Source organism: Coptis chinensis, chromosome 2 (genome assembly GCF_015680905.1).
Source record: "Coptis chinensis isolate HL-2020 chromosome 2, ASM1568090v1, whole genome shotgun sequence".
Lineage (NCBI taxonomy): Eukaryota > Viridiplantae > Streptophyta > Magnoliopsida > Ranunculales > Ranunculaceae > Coptis > Coptis chinensis.
The window spans coordinates 102,844,757-102,869,109 of record NC_141457.1 but is presented as its reverse complement, the minus strand read 5'-3'; the positions used below and the strand labels follow the sequence as shown (position 1 = coordinate 102,869,109).

The following is a 24,353-nucleotide window of genomic DNA, read 5'->3' as shown; positions in this document are numbered from 1 at the left end:
GGGGGGGGGGGGGTAGCAATGGTGCAAATACTGTGAGGTTCATTGAAGAATACATCCTGAATTCCAATGAAGAGCTCTTAAGGAATGACGTAGTTGACAGACAACTCACTTTGGCACCAGAATCATAGGAGATAAGAGCTACACAGCCACATGTTCTGCAGGACTGCAGGTGCAATGACTGACTTGTTTGCACCTAATATCTCTCCAGGAACAAATGCAAGAATTCAAAGAAGCACAAGAATAGGACTTGCGTTCGGTGTTGAAGACCTTCAGTTAACTCACATTACTCAGGAACATGCAATAGTCAATCTCTCAATTACTGATTCGCGAGAAGAATCTTTGTTTTGGGGTGGTACAAAAAATGGGTCCTTCAATATCAAATCCTTCTATGAGTACCTGAGTGTCGCTAACATTAAAAAACCCATTGTGGATGGTCCATCCTTTTGTCTTAATATTTGGAAATCTTTTGGGAACCCAAGGACCAAGATTTTTGCTTGGAAATGTGTTCATGATATTGTCCCGACTAGAGAGAGAATCAATCGTATATTTGTTATCAAAGATCAACGGTGTGTTTTTTGTAAAACACCGATTGAAACCTTACACCATATGCTCCCTGCTTACCCCTTCACTAGGACGGGTTGGTTTGCTACTCCTTGGCATATACACATCAACTTCTTCAAAACTTTAACAATTACGAATTTTGTTAGCCTTTGGTTTAAACCACCACCTGATTGGCATGTAGAGATACAGGAATAGAAGTTGACTAGCCTTTACATATATTGGTCCATTTGGAAAGAACGAAATGCCCTTATTTTCTCAAAAAAAACAAGTGCCTTACCAATTGATATTGCCAACACAGCTGCCCACCTCACATCTCTACACCTTATGAAACAATATAAAAATCCACCACAACCATCCCCCCCCCTTCTACCTAGAAACAATAATTGGTTTGCTCCACCTTCATTCTATGTCAAACTTAATGTGGATATTGTTTTCTTTTCGGAATGTAAACCTATTGGTATTGGTTATGTTTTGCGTGATGACAATGGCTTTTTCTTAGCAGCAGACACAACCAGAACAAGTGGACGAGACGCCGAGGAGGGAGAGAGCAGGGGGCTCAAATGCGCCATCCAATGGGCATACGTCCTAGGCTACCAGAGATTAATACTAGAAACTGGTTGCAAGACAGTAGCTGATTTTTATAGGGAGGACAGCCCGTAATATTATCATAGAAGCACAAGAAATCACCAATTTGGTTACAAAGGCTACTGCAGGATGATCTAAGTCAATGTAATTATTAGGTGGCTGCAGCACCATAGATGCATATATATATATAGTGTGTTTACCCAAAAAAAAAAAAAAAAAAAAGTGCTAGACCCCCTTACATTAGAAGTTTCGAACACAACAACGCATATCTCTGAGCGAAGTTTGTATCTGACCTTGTTTAGACTGGTTAATACTGTGGTAGAACAATACTTTGAAGCAGTCCACCATTGACCTCACTTTGATATAATTTTTTTTAATACCAACGTTTTACTTACACAACAAAAGTTTCCATCGAGAAGTATACATTAATAACTGGCGTTCCAAATTGCACCCGTAATCCCATATACAGCAAGATGTCCTGTGCAAGGGATTACAAAACCCTTCAGCTTTAGTGTAGTCATTAAATAGGCCAACAGGTCTTGTTATCGTGTGTTTAAACTCCAATAGGTATAAGCAGAATCGTTGAGCATAACTACAACAGAAAAAACGACCAGCAGAAAGGTATAAAAGTACATTGAAAGATCAAAGATTCAGTCGTTCGGACAGAGGCATGTGATGTTATGCAGGAACAATATTTGTTATACAGCTGTACTGAATCCAAAAGACTTGACAATAGAACTGACTCTTTCGGCAAATATTCTGGAAGTGATTTTCTTCCCTGGCACATGAAATGGGTTTGAAACCGCATCCACATATGCAGAATGAAACCTCCTGAAAAACTAAAGAAATAAACAGAGAAATCAAGAACAATGAGAGTGCTTCTCAATTTTTCTTCAAATAAACGTACAATAAACATAAGTCTCTGAGTTTCTTTACCTTTTTCTACATTTTTTATTTGTATTATTCTTGCAGAAGTGACAAACAATGAGACAAATTGTTATTCACACTCCAGTTTCAAAGAATCATGGAATCATTAACTATGTATTTTGACTTCTGCATTCGAAGTTTGATTATGAGTATGACTTAATTGCTTACATTTCTCACATCCGCATCCCTGACATCTAGATCGGTTGTGACCAAAATAAACTTCACCTTTGTATTGGTCAGATATCCGTATCTGCATATAGTAAACTTAACGATTAGAAAATAAACATAAGCACCTCCAAAGAAATTGACTCCAAAAAACTTACACTTTGTAATTCTCTGTTGGATAAAGAAGACCAAGAAATGTTTCATTCAGCGTTGGGCTAGTTTTTTTCGGATTGTTCACTAAACACACAGAGCAGGAGTAAAAACATTAGTTACAACAGTTTCTTTCCTACAAATCCAAATAATCAGGCATAGTTCAAACAGCTGCTTCAGAAGGCGCAAGCTTCCTAAAGAACATCAACGTATGAAACTAACTACAAACGATAGCAATGTGAGGCACAAAGTCGAACGCCTCATCTTGAACTAACCTACACATCAAGATTAAAGTGGGTTTTGTATTTTGGAATTAGGAGATAGAATTGTGGTTGAGAAGTTAAAATTATAATCAATGCCAAATTCATAACTCAAAGTCACAACCAAGACAGCTCATAGTCATGCAATAGTGTATTTCCAAAGACTTATCTAAAAAACCGAGAATGGTGACGAACAGAGCCAAAATTTCTTTACAACCCATTGCTGATATGTTGATACACATTGGATTGCACCAAGCGAAAGACATACAAAATGATAAGTACGTCAAAAACCCTAAAAGGCAGCTCTGATTGAGATTATCAAACTGTTGACATTCATGAAAATAATAAATTCTTAGGATACTAAAGATTGATACGGAGAACAACGTTGCAGAATTGCAAGGAATGACATTTTGAGGACTGCTCTATTGTCAGATTCCATCTGAGCCGCACAATGAATGACTGCATAAATGACAATATAGCCACTTAACAAACCAATGAATAAGGGGCAAACTCACGGGCCAACAAGGTGCCCAATAAAAAACATGGGGGCAAGGAGAATTATTCGTGGATGTGCGCCTAGGTACAAATTCTGATGTCTGAATTAGCTTTCTAAACTCAATTAAGGGTTGCATCGTCGTGTTATATCTTTCTTAACATTATGATGGTGTTTGTAAGTAACGATTGTAAAACAAAAACAAGTATATATAATTCAATTAACAAAAAGGCAATAAATTTCCCCTATAAGACCTAAAAAAAGTAAAGAAAACGGTGACACCTCACCTCTTTCGTCAATTACATCCAAGGAACAGTGAACGATGTGGTGAAGTTTTAAGGCATCATCTGCTTCTGTAAAACTCTGCAGATACAATGGATTGTTCTGTTCGTCCGAGAAAGATGTGTCAGATTCTAGTGATGGAAATAAAAGAGAATAAGATTTTGAAGAGAGAGAATTGTTACCTGGTGACCGACAACTGCAATGCAAACGATCATCTTCTCCGGTTTTTTAAGATGTTTCTTCTTCTTCTTCTTGTGGCATTTGAGACCTGCTCCCTTTGCCTGTGATCTAAGCTGTTTCACTTGAAAAGTTATTGGATTTGGGCCATTGGTTTTTCGTAAGACAGGCTTTGATAATGGGCTTTACACTTAGCCGAAAGCCCAAAATGAAAACGAAATTATGGAGCAAATGTTTGCGACTTGAAGAAGTTTGGGCCTTTGTGCAAACCTGGTCATCTGTTTTTTGGTACCAAAATTCAATTCCCTTCTAGAGTTCTAGTTAAGCAATACTAGCATTTTGGGCACGTTGTCCAATTAACCAAACCACAAAAGCAAGCCCAACAAAAGCCCAATCTATGTAGAAAGATTGATTTTAAAAAAATTGCAACTGAAGTCCACTCAAAATAAGCACAACCAAATTGCAATCAAAGCCCAGTAATAAAAGCCCATCGAATTTCAGCCCAACCGCAATTGTTGACCACTCTAATTAGAGTTGAATATTATATTTACATATTTACTCTTGTTAAATACAACAAATTACAAATAAAATCAGATTAGATTATTGTAAATAGAAATTATGAGCGAGGGCAAATTTGGAAAGCGAAAAATCTAGTTGATGGAAACAGAACTGTTACCTAGGGAGTTTTCTTTATAGGTGAAAGATTAAACTAGATTTATTGAGAGATAAGGAAAAAGAGAAGCTGGGTATGGTAAAGAAGAAGTGGAGAAAAGATGAGAGGGTATATCGACAGACACCAACGATGTGGAATTTAGTGTGGCATTTGAACCCAACCCAAGAGTTCGCGACACTCACAGAAAATGCATAATCAGGCTACAAGAGTAGTTAGAGTCTGACAGTACAAGCAAAAGTTTCAAGAATTTGAAGCACGGCTAGTAGATACTCTAAAACTAACATAAACATAATAAGCATAGCAAATTTTATTTTCAACTGCCAAAAGATAGCGACATGGCACTTCTCTTTCACGGTGGAATGTAATGACATATCGGCTGAAAGAGATTGTATGGCATCTGTCCTACTCCAATCACACAAAGCTACAAGCCTTGGTGAGGAGTTAGGACCAAACCAAATTGAAGAATGGTGTTTTGAACTTGGAAAAAAATAATAATAAATAAAAAAAATTATAGGGGTTGTTCGAACTGTCACTGTAGCACTTACAGATAATCGTTGGAATCTATCACATCTTTTATACATTCCTGGAATCTATCGCATAATTTATACATTCCAATTAATCTCTCATAAAATTTGTTATAATAACCTTTTCAGTTGCACGGTGCAATATTTTTGTTGGGTTAGTGGCAAGCATATAAACTTCTAAGTACTGCTACTGATGATTGATCTATGTCTTTTAAGATAATTTTTCACTTTTTATCAGTTATTCTTCGGTTTAGATGAGGCGTGGCTTATCTACTAACTTAAAGTTACCTTAATTTAAATTCCAGGAACCCAAACACGCAAAGAAGGGTATGGAGCGTCACATTTGACAACATGGCATATGGTTGTTGGCCTAATTCCCTCAGATTGAGATCAGACCATTACATCATGTCGTTAGCAGTTGCACTGACTCCTTCAACAACAAAAACAGGAAACTTGAAGACCAAGCTCTAGACATTCTTAACGACTGATAGTACGTTTCACCTTAATTACCTAATATTCTCTCTCAATTTATCTACACTAATTAATGAGGGGATTAATTATTATGCATATTGCCATGAATAAACAAGACACACTTAACTATTTCTGCACTGGCATTTCAGATCTGTTCATCATTCCTCGTTGAATTGAGTCAATTGACAACTGCCCCTATAAGGCTATAATCGTATTTCATTGACATCCAGATTTGCACTGCGTATTTGCATCCAACAGCTCACAGTCTGTTGAATTCCTTCTTTCGTTTGTGGATACACCAATTTCTTCCATATTTGAAAGGGTGATCCTGAATGCTGAGCTGCTGGCTACATGATTCGTATTTTAGTCCTCATTTGGTTAAAACAATATTGTAAAAGCATGTTCGATTTAAGTCCAAAGTATACATATCAATCGAAAAAGTCAGAATAGCCAATCAAAATGCGTAAACTCGATGAAAAAACAAATATTTCGACTGTAGCAGTAGCACGATAAATTTTGAAGCTATATTTAATTTCTAATAGTAACCATTATCTGTATAATATCCTTGATGGCATAATTCCTTATAATACAAACTAAATAACAATGATAATCAACCTAGGTGGCTAGGTTTACTGTTATCATCTCTCTGCGTGGAGGAAAATCTTAGAAGAGAATAATGCGAAATTAAAGATGTTAAAAGACATTTCACCTAATTAAAATTGGACGCTAAAGAAAGGGAAGGCATGTTACGGCAAAAAGTGGTACCCGTTTTAAGTTTGATTGATGGGGCTATTTAGTTTTTGAGCTATTTTTTAATTGGATAATTTGCAGTTGGTCACCAATTGATCGTTTATTTGCGTTTGGGCTAAAATTAACGGTTGGCTGTGTTGACTGTCTTGTTCCATCTATAATTTTCTCTAAAATGTCCTGCGCATACCATACATGTGACTTGTGGACCAAACGCAAATATTACTATTGTAAAATCTAGAGTACTCTTGTTTATGGGTGTGCATGCCATCTGGCCCTCCACTAGCTAAAAGTGAGGGTGCATTGCATGTCAAGGTATTGGATCTAGGCTCTCTTAATATCCACAGCGTTATGGCTAATTATCAATTACATAAAAGATGCATCATAATTAGAGCATACAATCGGAATTAGAACAAATTTAGGCCTTTTATTAAAGGCCCAAGTCTTATCTTAAAATTAGGATTTGGCCCTAAAGTTTAACTGTAAATTAAAGTTTGGTTCTAAAGGTAAATGTGTCAATATATAAAATATGGATGGGTAACTGTCAATTTTGGCCCAACGCAAATTATCCAATTAAAAAGTGGCCCAAAAGCTAAATAACCCTTAATTGATTTAGCCTGATGTTAAAGAAAAGTTAGTACGTTGAAAGTGATTATGTATTTGGCCTATCGCTAGCTAATGATGAGTAGTGAATAACTTAGCTTTGATGTCAATGTTTAATATTTAGATTGTGCATGTAGTATAGAATTAGTAGTTAGCACAGACTTCATGATGCAGAGAGAAAAGACATGTGACATGGTTTGTCCTTAATTGGTGAGAATGCTTCAATAACACTTCTCCATTATCAATTGATATTTCTGATCACCAAATCAACTCTTTGCGCTACCAATTCCACCTTATCTATTCACCAATGTATCTCTCTTTCTACCCTTCTATAAATACTCAGTCATCTCTTTTAAGTAGAGCAGGGAATGTAAACACATGCATTTTAAGTAGAGCAGGGGATATAAACACAAGCATCCATCTGAAGTATAATGGCAGCCATAGTTGCTCTGTTATGCACTCTCATCTTCTCAGTATATTCTCTAGGAGATGCGCTGAGCTTAAACTATTATGACAAATCATGCCCACAAGCCGAGGTTGCCATCACAAAGGCAGTTAAGAAGGCAATTGTAAATGACAAGACAGTTTCAGCAGCGCTACTTCGGATGCATTTTCATGATTGCTTCGTTAGGGTATATATTTTTTCGTATTCGCATGTGCTTATATATACATATGCTTAATGTGTCATTTAGCTAGATCATTCAATTTAATGTGATATGCTTTTGTCTATAGGGATGTGATGCATCTGTGCTGCTAAATTCAGTTGGGAAGAACACCGCAGAAAAGGACGGGCCTCCAAATATTTCTTTACATGCATTTTATGTCATCGACAATGCAAAAAAAGCCGTCGAAGCTCTGTGCCCTGGTGTGGTTTCATGTGCAGATATCTTAGCTTTAGCTGCAAGGGATGCAGTCACTATAGTAAGTTACATATAGGCCAAAAGCAAATGCACTCTGCATAATTTGCACCTAGCTCTTTTGTAATCTCTTAGTAAAACAAACAAAAACTCCCAGTAGAAACCCAAAGAGATGTCACCATGAGTTAGTTAACTAGTGTTTGTGGTTGGTTGTTAACCATCTTCATTTTGTAGGCTGGAGGTCCTAATTGGGAAGTGCCGAAAGGAAGAAAAGATGGAAGAGTGTCAAAAGCAACTGAAACAAGATCTTTACCAGCTCCCACCTTTAACATTTCTCAACTGCAACAAAGCTTCTCTCAAAGAGGTCTATCCATGAATGATCTAGTGGCTCTCTCAGGTAATCTATAAACCATATTTGTACATAGATTCAAATGCCAAAAGACTAACAGAGAGATCTGAGATAAAATGATTAAATTTACTCTTCATCACATGTAGGTGGACACACCCTTGGATTCTCTCATTGCTCGTCCTTTCAAAACAGAATCCACAACTTCAGCACCAAACTTGACGTGGATCCAACAATGAGCCCGTCCTTTGCTGCGAGCTTGAAGAGTGTTTGTTCATCACACAACAAGGTGAGGAATGCGGGTGCGACCATGGATCCTTCTTCGAGAACATTCGATAATACTTACTTCAAGCTACTACTTCAAGGAAAGTCTCTTTTCTCTTCAGACCAGTCTCTACTCAGTGCACCAAAGACGAAAGCATTGGTCTCTAAATTTGCTAGCTCTCAAGAAGCCTTCGCTGATGCTTTTGTAAAGTCCATGATCAAGATGAGTAGCCTAAATGGTGGACAGGAGGTGAGGCTGGATTGCAAAGTTGTTAATTAGTTGAAGGTCGTGACAGCCAGTTCTAGCCTATTTAATTAAGACTCGAGCTATTTAAAAGGCGACCTATGAAGAGGGTTATCTTTCATTTTTACGTACTGAAGAGATTTTTAAAATGTATGTAAAATAATTGCACGATATCACTGTATCAGGTTATCAACCGTGTAATATACTAATATGTATCATTCAATTGCTATAAAGAAAGAGTCAACCTTCTTTCAATTTTTAGCTCGTAATTTTTATTTTTACTATTTAATGTATTTTGGTAATGGGATTGATAAAGCTTTGCCTTCCAAATTCCAACATACAATTCAAGGAACCATATTTACATTTTACAGTAAGCAACTCTTGGAAGGTACAAGCATAAATCGCTTCAGTTTAAAAAATAAAAAATAGGAAACACTTTAGCAGATTGGGCATTGAGGTCCAGTTTAAAGCAAAGGCATCTCAGTGGACTACTTGGTCAAGACCTGATGAAGATGAACTGATGATGAACACTGATGGGTCTATCACTGAGGATGATAACGGATTCGGGGGGTTGATAAGAAACCATGTCGGGGAAACAGTGCTAGCATACTCTGGTAGCTCAACGAAGAAGTCAGTTCTGACTCAAGAACTCCTAGCAATTGATGCAGGGCTTACGGGAGCAGAATTATTGGGCACTAGGAAGTTAAAGATTGGGTCTGATTCACTCAGAGCAGTCAAGGCCATCAAAAGAGAAGAAGAAGTGCCATGGTATTGTGCAAATATCTTTGCAGCTCTTATAAGAAAAATTGGTAAACTAGAAAGAGTGTTGGTGATGCATGTGTATAGGGAAGGAAACCAAGCCGCAGACTACTTGTCGAAGTTGTCAAAAGAGTACGATGATCATGTTTTATTTTTCAATGCACTTTTTGATGTAAAACTTTCGGTAATCCTCGAAAAGGATGCAAGACATGTCATATATGAGAGATTTTAATCAGTACAGGTTTGGGTCTGCCTAATCCCTAACTATTTACAAAAAAAATAAAAATAAATCACTTCAGTATGTGCAACTTACCACGCAATGTCACCTTAGCTTTCATGACTCCCAGTACTTATTCAGATCACTTGAAAGCGTTTTTGAACAGCTTCCATCAGTCTCCATAAAACTCCAACTAATGCATCGACCTTGTCGTAAAAATTATCCTTCTGGGAGATACCAATACTTTGGAAAGTCAACCCACTTTCTCCGTCAGAGGCTTTGAGTTCCTGAACTCATTGCATGATTTCATCCAAGATAAGGCCTGTAACTGTGCATCGAGAAAAGCAATGCCAGTGCTGCAACAATCTTCTCTCCTCCCCATAGCTGTTCCATCTCATGAAAATGCTCTGTTGGGGGCATGGCTGTGTATTTGAAACAATTTAAGAAAGGGTCATCCTCATTTTCAAGGTTAAGATGTGTTGTTCCCTGCAGTGGATGTCTGTTGCTCTTTTTTGAGTTGCTTGTAGATCTCGTCAATGACACTGGAAATATGATTGAAAGCTTCCATGAACAATTCATACCTCCTTTGTTTCACAGATATTCATTGATTATCTCTCTCTTATTTCCTTGCAGCTGCAAACTCCTCAATTTTGATCCATTTTTTCTCCTGAGTCCACCTCGATCATGCTCTCGATTAGCACAGAAAGCTCTCTTCCAAATTATTCAGTGCTTCCATATCAGCATGTCGTTGCCTACCCTAAACATCTTTTTCATCTCTCAGCTTCGCTGTCTTCCTCCCGTTTCCTCCATAACCTGTGGCATTCCTTCAGCTGATTGTGAGCTAGTTGCTTCTTATCAAGATTACATACTTATTATCTGCAGTTCTCTTTCCATACATCTTTTAGGTATTCAGCTCGTTTCCTTTTTCTACAACTTTCTTCAAGTTCAAAATACTTCTTGCTCCTTGAAAACATCTTCCCCACTGCTTGCTTCAGCTTCAAGGACCTTGTCACCTTATCCATTCCTCTTCAATCTTGAAGAATTGCCACAAGTAAATGTTTTTTCTTGACCGATAGATCTTGCAAGTGAGCTTTTCCGCCTTATCTTCCTGCTCCTTTTTATGCTTCCTATCCATGACTATTGTCTTCTTCTTTTGATAAACAAGTGCTGATTTTTCTTCCACTGGAATTTTCTTCTTCTTGAGCACCGTAGTCTCTTAGGTTCATCTGAACCAGAGATCTGCTAAACAAGTCCAGTATGTTCCTTAAGGTTCTTGGTAGCGATTAATTCAACATTGCCCCACAGTAAAAAAAAACTATGTAGTGAACCCATGAAAACTTTCATTTTCAACCTTTCTTTCGTACACTTTTGCAGAAAAATTCCATTGTCAACTCCAGGAAATTCTGGAGGCTTGGGCATAGAAGTTTCGTGAATCCGGATTTGCCTGGTTTAGCCTGTAAACCTTTTCCTTCTTTCAAGAAGTTGACTAGAGCTGAAAGAACTAAGTTTTTGTTACGGATGCCAGAATATCGCTTATAGCTTAACCTGTATTGTCACCAGAAGCAACAAGATTTTCATTTTAACCAGAAAGTTCAGCAGAACCTGATGCGACAGCCATAAGGTAATTATGCAAAAGTATAGCCACCATAATAAATACAACAACCATTGAGCTCAGAAAGGAATATAAAACATGATAAAGGTGCATAGGAATACTACATCTATTCAAATTTGTTATTCCTAATTATTCAGTATGTAACTCTGGGAAAACTCTAGTCTGGGTCTATTCCACAGAGAAAAATAGAGGCCCTAAAGCAAATTATCGTTTTGGGAGGATATAAAGTTCAATAGGTGGACAAATTGGCAAAGAAGAATGATGACAGAAGCCTGGAGTTCTCTGCAGTTTGGGATTGATCCACAGGATTGCAAAGAACCTGTCTAAGGTTATATACAGGTACCCTGTGTATCAACCTACTTTATGTGGTTGGTATTGGGCTGCGTCGATCGATAAGGGGATTGATCAAGACATAATAAACCTACAAGTTCAGCGGCTTCTAATTAGCATCGGAAACTTACGAGTCTAAGATAAAAAATATATATCTGAAGGTAACGCAACACCAAAATGAAGTAAGAAGTTATAGGAAAGAATTTGCACATATTGCCAGTGCCACAGCAAGGTGCTTCTGACAATGACCAAAATGGTGTAAGAAGTTATAGGAATGCTAGTGATGGGGAGCTTAAACCAAGTAGCGATCTGAACAAGCAAGGACTCCAACAAAAACTGGCCGAGCTGCAATAATATCTGACACGTATACTGGTGAGGATAATTCATGGTTGCATCCCCACAGTTTTCCCACTATTCGCCAACGCAAATGAAGCATTTCTTCTATTAGTTGCTTCTGAAGATCCTACCCCTATGACTCTTTGAGTACCAAGGGACACATATGAAACAGGACAAACTCAGCAGGTGAACTTGCAGAAATCAAATAAGCACCAAACATGCGATATAAATCTCAAAGCAAACAACATAGCTTGCAATAGGAGCAACCCTTCTTGAGCAACTTCAGCAAGAAATGCGAACACCAATCTAGTGGAGGGCGAGAAGCTAACAACCATTCTGCCCAAACATGAAAAATGAGAAGAATCAGTATACGAGATATAGACAACCTAAACACAAACCAAAACGAGAACTGCTCAAACAGCTTAGGAAAGACAGACCCAAAACGAGATTCCATGGACTTCTGCATATGCAGGAAGCCGGCCAGAAAGAGCATCCGCAACTATTTGATCGTGTCTTGCTGAGGAGCTACTTTCTCATGTAAGAGTAGCAGAGTTGCACCAACAAATGGATGCATGTATGTAATTTGGAGAAACAAAATATCAATGTAAGAAAGCTATAGTTTCATTAAGCATTGGCAAAACAACATCCTACATACAAGAGTCAATACCTATGTATCCAGAGTCCTTGACAATGTGTCAACCATGTTCAGACATGCTTGAGCAACAATACATGCATCCATTTTTTTTCCTCCTCCGTGCCCCTTAAAGTGAGAATGCCAAATAAAATTACAGATATTGCAGCTTCAATGCATGGGAAATCCCATCCTTCCAACAACCATTGCAACTATTCCAACTAGGCCAATAGCCATAGCTTGTAAAAGAAGAACCTCATCATTCCTAAGCACCAATAAAATTTGCATTAAATCCTAAACACTTTCAACATATGGAACAAAAACTAGAATTGCAACATTGGCAACAGACCCATCCCAAACTGCACAAGTATCATCTGCGCATTAAGAAGTACTTAATCTATAAAACAAAACCTCCGCAGGCATTCGAAACACATACTAAAAAAGGGTAATTGTTATAATTGGCAGGTAATTGTTGGAGTTATCCCTCACATGAGGAGAGAAACCGAGCGGAAAAAAACTCGAAAATTCAGCCAGGTCAGCGGATCGAGCCAGCTGGCCAGAGCTCCGATAACATAGAGGCGACCAATTCAAAAAGTGGCGGCAGCCAAACAGCCAAATTCTCCAGTCTTGTGTACGACTCGCCAGCTCGAGGCATAAATTTTGTGGGCCTTGCTACAAGATTCGCCAAAAATTTGGTTTTTGGAGATAAAACCAAAAATCAAGGTTTTGGAAAACCTAACCTAACAGAACCAAACAAGTCAGAAGGATTGGAATCCAGACTAAAACAAAGAGAGAACCTTTACAGAGATACAACCCTGTAAAGAGATAAGAGTGATCTAGTAAGGTGAGAGACTGAAAGGAGAGATTGTAATCTTCCTTCCCATTTTATTAAGAACTGGCTCTTGTGGAAGTAGGCATCATTGGCCGAACCACGGTAAATCTTTGTGTTGTGGTTTGTTGTTTAACTGCTTTACATTATTATATGTTGTTGATAGTTGTTTAGTGAGTTGGGCATGTTAGTATAGGTTGTAGTTGATATTTAGATTTTGTCCGGAGTTGAATTGTGTTCATACAAGTTATCCGTGGTAGTGGGAACCGATTGGTATTGGTGTAATCCCCAACAAGTGGTATCGAGCCTTGGTTCGAATAGCCTGGGGTGTTATCCGAATCTTTGTCGGGAAGGTGTTTGACGAAAATTCCCCGAGAGAAGATTTGAGGTTAAATAACTTGTAGAGATGGACCATTCCGTGAACACTTTCGTATGATGAGTCCGAATAGGAAGAACTACACCATCCGGAAAGCCAAGATGGAAGACTTGCTTTATTGCAAGGACTTGGCACTTCCCATTGAGAATGAGGGAGTAAAACCGTAAAAAGGCCCGATGAGGCCGAGTGGAAAAAGCTTTTGAAAAAGCTATTGGGTACATTCGACAATGGATAGACGGCGGTGTCTTTTCACCATGTGGCCCAAAGAGACTACGACCTTGATCCTATGGAAGAAACTTCGAAGACCTTTATGAGAGGAAGTCGGGTGGAAACAAAGTGCTAGTCGTTAAGAAGTTTGCGACCCGCGAGAAGTACCAAGAAGGTTCTTCAATGTCCGAGCATCTTAATGAAGTCTGAGAATATCATCAATCGGATGCATTTGATGAAGATCAATTTGGGAGACGAAGTTGAGGCTTTGTTTCTATTAGGCTCTACCCGAAAGTTGGGAGACATTAGCGGTTTCTACACATGGAGCGACCAAGGATGGAATTGTTACCATGGAGATGGCTACCACGCCTTTGTTGAATGAGGAGACTAGAAGGAGTGCAAGAAGCAGCTCTTTCTAACTTCGAGAGGTCCTTTTCACAGAGAAAATCGGGGAGAGGTCAAGCGAAAACCATCTCGCTCTAGAGGATGATGGCCAAAGTAAATCTAGGGTGAAGCTAGAACTCCTAAGGCGGAGAGGCAATGTTACTATTGTGCCACCAAAAGGCCACTTCGGATATGAGTCGCGATTAATTTACGAAGAGGGATGAGAAGAATAACCGCGTACAGCATGAAGACATGGTGCGAGGAACGGAAACACAGCAGAGATACTTCACCGCACTAGTCGATGACCTGAGTGGGAATTGTGGTCGGTTGTGGTGTGTCTTTGTCAAAATACCTCATGTCGGGATACTGAGTGGGTGATAGATACTGGGGAGCATCCTATCCGTCACACCGCCGCGGGATTCTTCACTACCTACGGTAACCGTGGTGAATATGGTGAAGTGAGGATGGGTAACGGATGGCGTCTCAAGATTATAGGCATTGGAGATGTTCATATAGAAACCAATGTCGGCTACACCTTGACACTCAAGGATGTAAGACATGTCCCCGACATACGGTTAAGCCCTAATTTGGTTTGGGAAATTAGATGACGATGGCTTTGTAAACTCGTTTGGTAACGGGTATGGAAACCGAAAGCGAGGTTCCATTGAAGCGCCGAGAAAGAAAAAAACTTGCTCTCTTTACAAAACACAAAGCTAGTTTGTGTAAAATATCGAAATGCGAATCTTGCGTGAAGAAGAAGCTTCATCCGAACTGCGTAGCACAAGAGACCGTAATCACATGGGCATAAAAAGGGATGGAAGTTCTTGCTAAGCAAAAAGGCCGTGCCGACATTAAAGGTACACATTTAAATACGTGTACTCATTGTTTGGTAGGAAAGCAACACAGGTGTCTTTCCAAAGATTCCCGTCTCACGAAAAAAGGACAACGTCCCTGAACTAGTGCACACGCACTTATGTGGTCCTATGAGTGAAGTCCCACCGAGGGAGCCGTACTTCTTGACATTCATTGATGATCGTCAAAGAAAGATATGGGCCTATAGTCCGAAGACCAAGGATGAAGTACTTGGCGTGTTTGAAAATTCCACAAAGATGGTGGAAAGAGAGACGGGAAGTTGTTGAAGTGTATTCGCTCGGATAATGGGGTGAGTACATTGGGCCATTTGAAGAGTATTGCCGTGAGTCATGGGATTAAAATCATGAAGCGGACCGTCCCAAGACACCGCAAAATGAGAATGGAATAGCGAGAGAATGAACCGCACCATTGTAGAGGATGAGATGCATGCTATCTCACTCTAAGCTACCTAGAAGCTACTTGGGTAGAAGCAATCGCGTCAAACCGGTACATGTGATCAACCTGTCGCCCGGCAAAAAAACTCTGAATAGTGATTATCCGGAGAGTATGGTCGGCGAGAGATGTTGATTATGGATACTTGAGGTATTTGGGTGCGGGGCATTTGTGCATATTCCAAAGGATGAGAGATCCAAGCTTGATGACAAAGCCTCAAGCGGTGCATTTTTCCGGTTATGGAGATGAAAAATTTGGTTACAAACTCTATGATCCGATTAACAAGAAGGTAATCCGGGTCGAGATGTTGTGTTCTGGAAGACCAAACCATAGCAGACTTTGAGGAGGTGAGAAGCTACAAGCTTTCACCAATGATCTTGTTGATTCGAACCGAAGTTCCTACCGTGGAACGCGTCGCGAGAAGGCATTGAGAATGCAGAGAACCATGAGTTTGAAGCTCATGATGAGAATCCTATTGCTTCATGATGGGATAGAACCTATTGGTATAGAAGATGCGAGATGAGATGCATGAACCACCACCGAGAGCAAAGCGAAGTGTATCCTCCCCGAGGCACCCGCCAGATGGGGCAAGGAGGTCCGACAGGAGGAGAATAGCTTCAACGGTATCCACCACATAACGTGCGTGCTACTATCGGATGGTGGAGAACCTATGTACTATCAAGAGGCACTTGAAGGTACGCACAAAGAAAAGTGGTTGAAGGCCATGCATGACGAGATGGATTCTTTGCATAAGAATCACACTTATGAGTTAGTTGAAACCCACGGGGAGAAAAGTTCTCAAGAATAAGTGGATATACAAAGTCAAGCATGAGGAGAACAATCCTCACCCAAGGCACAAAGCTCGCCTTGGTTGTGAAGGGATTCGGTCAAAGGAAAGGGATTGACTTTGATGAGATTTTCTCTCTTTAGTGAAGATGACTTCTATCCGGGTGGTATTGGGTATGGCCGCAAGTATGAACCTAGAGGTTGAGCAGCTAGATGTTAAGACAGCTTTTCTTCATGGAGACCTTGAAGAAGATGTCTACATGGACCAACCAGAGGGGTTTGAGGTCAAAGGCAAGGAGCACCTAGTATGCAAGCTGATAAAGAGCTTGTATGGGTTGAAGCAAGCACCGAGACAGTGGTACATAAAGTTTGACTCCTTTATGGTGAAGCAAGGATACAAGAAGTCTGCTTCCGATCATTGTGCGTTTGTTGAGATTTCCGATGGAGATTTCATTGTCTTATTCTTTGTATGTGGATGATATGTTGATAGTTGGCCCAAACATCAACAAGATATCCAAAGCTGAAGAAAGACTTGAGTAAGTCCTTTGAGATGAAGGATTTGGGTAAAGCAAAGCGGATACTTGGGATCGCGGATCACTCGTGACGAAAAGTGGAAAGTTGTGGCTTTCTCAGAAAGCTACATTGAGTAGGTGTTGAAGAGATTCAACATGGATCAAAAGCCGGCCGTCGGTTAATCCGCTTGGTGGCCAGTTCCGCATGACCAAAGAGATGTGTCCTAAGGGTGAGCATGAGCAGAGTCAGATGGAAAAGATTCCTTATGCATCCGCAGTGGGCAGTTTGATGTATGCCATGGTGTGTACTAGACCGGACATTGCTTTCGCCGTTGGGGTGGTAAGCAGATTTCTGTCAAATCCGGGTAAAGAGCATTGGGAAGGTGTTAAGTGGATATTGAGATATCTCAAAGGCACTTCCAAATCATGTTTGTGCTTTGGTGGAAGTAAGCCCTTACTTGAAGGCTACAATCGATGCGCATACATGGCGGTGATGTTCGATGAAGTCCACCTCGGTTATCCGGTTACTTTTGCGGGGGGCGGTTTCTTGGCAATCTAAGTTGCAAAAGTGTGTTGCCCTCTCCACTACGACTGGTAGAAAGTATATTGCAGCCACCGAAAGTGTTGCAAAGAGTTGCTATGGATGAAGAGGTTCTTCGACGAACTAGGGCTAAAGCGTAAAACAGTTTGTAGTTCTATGTGATCGAGCGCCCATCCACTTGAGCAAGAATCCGAAGTTTTCATTCTAGATCCAAGCACATACACGTCGCGTTATCATTGGATTAGAGAAGTACTTTCGAAGACAAGCATTTGTGTATCGAGAAGATCCATACCGGCGAACGGGTCGGATATGATGACCAAAGTCTTACCGAAAGGTAAGTTTGATGTTTGTTGTGCTATTGCCGGAATGGCAAAGACACTCCTCCCCTGATTTGGCAATTGCATGGAGGTAGCCCCCTCACCGCTCGGGGAGGGGGAGATTGTTGAGTTATCCCTCACATGAGGAGAGAAACCGAGCCGACGAAACGGAAAATTCAGCGTCGCAGGTCGAGCCAGCGCCGGCCAGATGAGAGCGCGCCAGCCAGCCTCGAGCTCCCAGAATAACATAGGGCGACCAGCTCAAAGTGGCGCCGCCAGCTCACCTCCAGTCTTCCAGCGACGACTCGCGCTCAAAGGGAGCCAGCGCCAGCTTCGAGCATAAATTTTGTGGGCCTTGCTACAAGATTCCCTTGAAATTTGGTTTTGGAGATAAAACCAAAAATCAAGGTTTTGGAAAACCTAACCTAACAACCCAAACAAGTCGGAAGGATTGGAATCCGACTAAAAAAAAAGAGAACCTTTACAGAGATACAACCCTCAGAAAGAGATAAGAGTGATCTAGTAAGGTGAGAGACTAAAAGGAGAGATTGTAATCTTCCTTCCCATTTTATTAAGAACCTTCTTGTGGAAGTAGGCATCATTGGCCGAACCACGGTAAATCTTTGTGTTGTGGTTTGTTGTTTAACTGCTTTACATTATTATATGTTGTTGATAGTTGTTTAGTGAGTTGGGCATGTTAGTATAGGTTGTAGTTGATATTTAGATTTTGTCCGGAGTTGAAGTGTGTTCATACAAGTTATATGTGTAGTGGGGAACCGATTGGTATTGGTGTAATCCCCAACAGTAATCTCCCCATAAAGGGATCAAGGAAAAGTAAGGAATTTCCTCTCCATGTTCTCTCAAAAAGCAGCCTGAGGATCATATTATTTTGCCTGTAAAAGAAGCTAGTGTCATTATGCATTTGGTATCTTATGGTGTACATTAGTCAATAACTAAGGCATATGACCTTCATCCACGACTTAACTTACTGTGTCAGATGCATCCATAAGGGCATTTCAAATGCAGGGAAGAACAACTTCTGTAGCTGTAAATTTTCATGTTGTCATTCACATTTTCTTTGTGCAATTTTGATGATGACCTAAGGAAGTGGCAACGCTCTTCTTCCCTCTAAGCTCCCAAAAGGCCAAAACAGTATGAAGATGGTTCTGTTTAATCTTTCACCAGCTCAAACCGCCTATGATCTCACAACCAAGGCCGGCCCAGACGTATCACAACATTCAACGAAGCAAATTTGAGAATTGGATGGAAGATGAGCTTGGAAGGATTTAAAGCCATATCGTGTCAATGACTTGAGCAATCTGCAGCAAGAACTGTTACATAAACGAATGCGGAAGCGTGACAATTGGACAAAGAAGATTGAATGTGGTGATAGAAATCGACAAAAAACAAATCAATTAAAACACTTACCAATGCAAAGCGAATAACCAATAGAAGTGGAGACGAGATTTATGTGGTTTGGCGTTAGCCTAATCCACCAAGCAAAAGAGGAGAATTTTACTAATCAAGAGATAAACAAATAGAGTACAATCACTCATAAACGAATCCCGAAGAATTCACAAACTCTCTCTCACAAATTGAACCTTACAAATCCCACAAACTGGTCTCGTATTTATAGAGGTGGGTACAAATTAGAATCCTATTTAGAATAGGAAACCAAAACCTTAACTGTGTGGTTTATCCAAATCTGAGTCGTATACCAACAATTCTCCACCTCGGTGAAGATTTATCCAAATCTGAGCTGATCAACCGAATAGCAAATCCCCTCTTCAAAGCACAAATGTCCGAAGGACCAAACAAATAACAAAATGTCCCGGACCAAACACGACCGTACCACATAGTGGCTGCCTACGTACCCTTATTAAAAGATCAAGCCGACCGTAGTTCACCAATGCCCTTAAGAGCCAAATCATCTCAAATGAAGGATATGAATCAAATTCAAACAATGTTGAAACTTGATTCTAGAAACCACTTTGGTTAACATATCAGCTGGGTTCTCCTTGGTGTATATCTTAGTGAGTAAGATATCACCCTCCTCTAAAATTTCTCTGACAAAGTGAAAACGCACATCAATGTGCTTCGTACGGGCATGATGAACTTGGTTCATGGCCAAATATATAACACTCATGCTATCACAGTGAATCTCGAGCTGACCCTGCACAATACCCAAGTCATCTAACAAACCCTGCAACCAAATAGCCTCTTTCATAACCTCAGTCACCGCCATATATTCTGCCTCTGTCGTAGACAATGCAACTGTAGACTGCAAAATAGATCTCCAACTTACCAGAGCACCAGCTAAAGTAAATACATACCCAGTAGTGGACCGATGTTTATCCAAATCACCTGCATAGTCAGAGTCCACATAACCCACACAAAACTTACTAGTATCCCTCTCAAACATCAAACCAACACCTACAGCACCAAGAATGTATCGTAGAATCCATTTCACAGCTTGCCAGTGTTTCTTCCCAGGGTTATGCATATATCTACTAACAACACTAACAGCTTGTGAAATGTCTGACCTAGTACACACCATCGCATACATCAAACTACCAACAACACTTGCATATGGAACATGAGTCATGTACTCACGCTCCTCATTGGAACTCGGAGACATAGTAGCACTAAGTTTAAAATGAGGGGCAAGAGGTGTACTCACAGACTTAGTGTTCCCATCAATACCAAACTTCTGTAGTACCTTCTTCAAATATGTCTTTTGAGACAAACAAACTATGCCTTTTGCTCTATCTCTCTGAATCTCCATGCCAAGAATCTTTTTAGCTTCACCCAAGTCTTTCATCTCAAATTGGTATCGGAGCAAAGGTTCTACCTAGGGCTTCTTTTGTTGGTTTATTGATTGTTTTGTGGTATATGAAAGTTTGAGAAAGTATGGCGACGGATCCTCCATCGGGTACTACTTCTATGACGTCTAAGGAGAAATCACCTCCTACGACTTTGAATATTAACCATGCAAGGATTGATGTGGAGAAATTCGATGGATCTAACAATTTTAGTATGTGGCGTTGTGAAGTTATAGATGCACTATGCCAACAAGACTTGGATGATGTGTTAGACAAAAAACCATCGGATATAGAGGAGAGTGTTTGGGTTAAGAAAAATAGGCGAGCTTGTGGTATCATAAGATCGTGTTTGGCTAGGGATGTGAAGTACCTTGTTCTCAATGAGACTTCGGCCAAGGAAATAAGGAGAATCCTTGAAGAGAAGTACTTAGATAAGACAATAGAAGGTCGTGTCTTTATAAAATCAAAGTTGTATGATATGAGAAAGAAAGAAGGTATTTCATTGTCCCAGCATATGAACGAGTTTAACAAGTTACTTACCGACTTGTTGAACATTGAAGAAGAAACGAAGGATGAAGACAAAGCTTTCCATTTGTTGAGATCTCTTCCCAAGGAGGAGTATGGGCATATAAAAACTAGGGCTGGCAATGGGTCGGGTAAGAACCGATACCCGATCCGGTCCGAACCAATAAAAATTGGTCTGAGACAGGTAGTTAGCATATTGGACCGGTTCTGGGTCTTGAAAATCAGAACCGGACACTTATTGGATTGGTTCTGGATTAAGTATGTACCGAACCGTTATGGGCATGATCCGATTAAAATTTTTAGTCTTATTCTTCATAATTTTCCTCCACCATATATTTCTATTACCTTATGCAATATTGCAATATTTAAAGTTCCAAAATAAGATATGTCAAATACATATGTAATATTACGATATTTTTTTACATAATTAAAATATGGTTTATATCTAAAGGAAAATCCCCCTTTACAAATTTGGATTTCAAATCATTCATTATGCCTTTTGGATTTGTGTACCTTGTTTTTGTGTTTAGCAAAAAAAATATTTAATATTTATATAACGAAAATTATGATCTAATTATAAAAAAAAACTCGATTCATCGGGTTGAAATTGAGCTTATTGGTTCGGAACGGATCGGATCCGGAATAAAAAAAAAGTTTTCGGTTCGGTTTTGGTTCTCTAACTCAAATATCCATTCGGGTCGGGTCCAGTTCTGGATCTGTATTGTTGAAAAGCGGATCGGTTTTGGATTTGCATATATCCGGACCGATCCAACCCATTGCCATCCATAATAAAAACCACCATTATGTTCGAGAAGAAAGCTTTGAACTATTCTGAGGTGCAGTTGCGTTGACAAATTGGGATATGATGAACAACAATGAAAAGGAGTCAAGAGAGTCGACGAGCACTGCTTTTGTGGTAAGAGGGAAGTCTAATGACCGTCCAAACTCTGGTGGTGGAAGAAGTAAATCTCGTTCCAAGTCGAGAGGGTGAAATCTAGCCCGTGATGAGTGTGCTTTTTGTCATGAGGTTGGACATTGGAAGAAGGACTGCAAGAAGTTGAAACACAAACAGAAAGATACTGAGCAGAAACAGTCTAATGTCAACATTGCTCAAGGAGATAATGATTCTGATAGTTCAAATTTCTCTTTTCCTGTTACATCGAGTATTTTGTTTCATTGATTCCAGTCATTGGATTTTGGATACGGGTGCTACCTATCATGTTTGTCCCATAAGGGAGTGGTTTACAAGTTTCAAGGAGCTTGAAAGTGGTGATGTGTTGATGGGGAATGATCAACCCTGTCGCATTATGGGGATGGGTAATATTCGTCTCAAGATGTATGATGAAACAATTAAGGAAATAAAAGATGTTTGATATGTTCCCGCTTTGAAGAAGAATCTTATCTCTGTTGGTACTTTAGAAGCTAAGGGCTACAAGGTAGTCATTGACAGTGGTATTCTAAAGATAGTTTTTGGAGCAATGGTTATCATGAAAGGCATACGTCATAATAACTTGTACTATTTGAAGGGTGGTACAGTTAGTGGAGAAGTAGCTGTTACTGAGTATTCAGAGGCAGTTGCTAAGGAGGCCACCAGATTATGGCATATGCGTCTTGCACATACAGGTGAGAAGTCCATGCAAACGTTAATAAAGCAAGGATTGTTGAAAGGTGCTAAGACCTGTAAGTTGGATTTTTGTGAGCATTATGTTCTGGGCAAGCAGACAAGGGTAAAGTTTGGCACCGCTATCCACCGTACGCATGGAACCCTTGATTATGTTCATTTGGATGTTTGGGGTCCTTCTAGGAATGCATCTCTTGGAGGGAACAAACATTATTATGTGACCTTTGTTGATGATTACTCTAGGCGTTTGTGGGTATATACCATGAGAAACAAGGATGAAGTCCTAGATATCTTTGTGAAGTGGAAGAAGTTGATTGAAACTTCGACCGCGAAAAAGATCAAAAGACTCGAACCGATAATGGTGGTGAATATTCGAAAGATCCGTTCTTGCAAGTATGTCGAAATGAGGGAATAGAGAAGCACTTCCGCGAGGAAAGGTACGCCCGCAAATGAGAATGGGTAGCCGAGCCGCATGAACCGTACTCTAATGGAGAAAGTCGGTGTATGTTGTCCAATCTTTGGATTGGGCAAAAAGCGTTTTGGGTTGAGGTTTGTGAGTTATGCATGCTACCTTGTTAACAAGGTTGCCTTCGGCTGCAATTGGAGGTAAAACTCCTATGGAGGTTTGGTGCAGTAAACCCGCCAGATTATGATTCCCTTCGTGTGTTTGGGTGTCCCGCTTACTTTCATGTCAAAGATGGTAAGTTGGATCCTAGAGCAAAAAAAAAACTATCTTTGTGGGTCCGAAAAGTGGAGTTAAAGGTTATAAGCTATGGGATCCGAAAGATAAGAAATTCATTTTGAGCAGAGATGTGACATTTGATGAGGCTTCTATGTTGAAGTCCTGCGACTCTCGCCAGGGAGAGTATGGCCAAAGATGTATTGCGGCCAGGTGGAGATTGATCGTCTTCACCTATTCCGGATGGTTCTCAGATCTAGTAGATTGGCAATCATGGATAGTCAGTCAGTTAATGTTCCAGTTGAAGACACAGAAATAGTGATTACAGGTGATGGAACAAATGATGATGCAGAGGATATGACTCCATTAGAGGAGCAGATGAATGTTGGTCCTTTGGCTCCGGTTCATGAGCCTATTGCAACTGATAAATTTAAGAGAAATGTTCCCCCATTGTATTGGCTAAACGATTACGTTACTTATGCACTTTCTGTTATTGAAAGTCTTGATGAAGATGTTCCTTCCTCATATTATGGAGCAATCCAATTGCCAAGTCGAAAAAGGTGGAAGACAGCTATGGATGAAGAGATGCAATCTCTTCATAAGAATGATACCTGGGTGCTTGTAAAGTTACCTACGGGTAAGAAAGCGATTGACGGGAAATGGGTGTTTACATTGAAAGAAGGATCTCTAAGTAATGAGTTACGTTACAAGGCAAGATGGGTAGCTAAAGGCTACGCTCAGAGGGAGGGGATTGACTATAATGAGGTGTTTTCTCCGGTTGTGAAGCACTCCTCCATACGCATCCTTTTGGCCTTGGTAGCTCAGTATGATTTGGAGCTAGCCCAGCTCGATGTAAAAACTGCTTTTTTACATGGTGATTTAGAAGAGGAGATCTATGATACCAATTTGTTACGTAAATGAATGCGGAAGCGTGACAATTGGACAAAGAAAATTGAATGTGGTGATAGAAATCGACAAAAAACAAATCAATTAAAACACTTACCAATGCAAAGCGAATAACCAATAGAAGTGGAGACGAGATTTACGTGGTTTGGCGTTAGCCTAATCCACCAAGCAAAAGAGGAGAATTTTACTAATCAAGAGATAAACAAATAGAGTACAATCACTCACAAACGAATCCCGAAGAATTCACAAACTCTCTCTCACAAATTAAACTTTACAAATCCCACCAACTGGTCTCGTATTTATAGAGGTGGGTATCAAATTAGAATCCT

The 24,353-nt window shown here is 39.9% G+C and overlaps 2 protein-coding genes and 1 long non-coding RNA gene across 3 annotated transcripts; 1 reads left to right on the top strand and 2 right to left on the bottom strand.

The window, feature by feature from the left end:
• Positions 1-1,688: 1,688 nt before the first annotated feature.
• Positions 1,689-3,736, bottom strand: LOC147519838 (uncharacterized). Its single transcript, XM_086591377.1, has 5 exons — positions 3,606-3,736; positions 3,429-3,525; positions 2,397-2,475; positions 2,242-2,323; positions 1,689-1,985 (listed from the first exon to the last, which is right to left on the bottom strand). Exons 1-5 carry the CDS (start codon positions 3,636-3,638, stop codon positions 1,845-1,847), a joined length of 432 nt encoding a protein of 143 aa, XP_086447503.1. The 5' UTR covers positions 3,639-3,736; the 3' UTR covers positions 1,689-1,844.
• Positions 3,737-6,969: 3,233 nt separating this feature from the next.
• Positions 6,970-8,584, top strand: LOC147519837 (peroxidase 64-like). The gene is made up of 4 exons (XM_086591375.1): positions 6,970-7,250; positions 7,351-7,539; positions 7,710-7,872; positions 7,971-8,584. The coding sequence occupies exons 1-4, from the start codon at positions 7,050-7,052 to the stop codon at positions 8,363-8,365; spliced, it is 948 nt and encodes a 315-aa protein (XP_086447501.1). The 5' UTR covers positions 6,970-7,049; the 3' UTR covers positions 8,366-8,584.
• LOC147519836 (uncharacterized) lies at positions 7,784-9,877 on the bottom strand. The gene is made up of 2 exons (XR_015212355.1): positions 9,402-9,877; positions 7,784-8,341 (listed from the first exon to the last, which is right to left on the bottom strand). It is a non-coding gene; the product is annotated as an uncharacterized LOC147519836 (long non-coding RNA).
• Positions 9,878-24,353: the final 14,476 nt, after the last annotated feature.

Bases quoted from the DNA above. Each gene is read 5' to 3' on its own strand.
- LOC147519837 (XM_086591375.1), top strand. From the start codon at position 7,050: ATGGCAGCCATAGTTGCTCTGTTATGCACTCTCATCTTCTCAGTATAT. The intron at 7,251-7,350 runs GTATATATTTTT...TTTTGTCTATAG, and splicing joins TTCATGATTGCTTCGTTAGG to GGATGTGATGCATCTGTGCT. The intron at 7,873-7,970 runs GTAATCTATAAA...CATCACATGTAG, and splicing joins TGATCTAGTGGCTCTCTCAG to GTGGACACACCCTTGGATTC.
- LOC147519838 (XM_086591377.1), bottom strand. From the start codon at position 3,638: ATGATCGTTTGCATTGCAGTTGTCGGTCACCAG. The intron at 3,526-3,605 runs GTAACAATTCTC...TCGGACGAACAG, and splicing joins TTGCAGTTGTCGGTCACCAG to AACAATCCATTGTATCTGCA. The intron at 2,324-2,396 runs GTAAGTTTTTTG...TACTATATGCAG, and splicing joins CCAACAGAGAATTACAAAGT to ATACGGATATCTGACCAATA.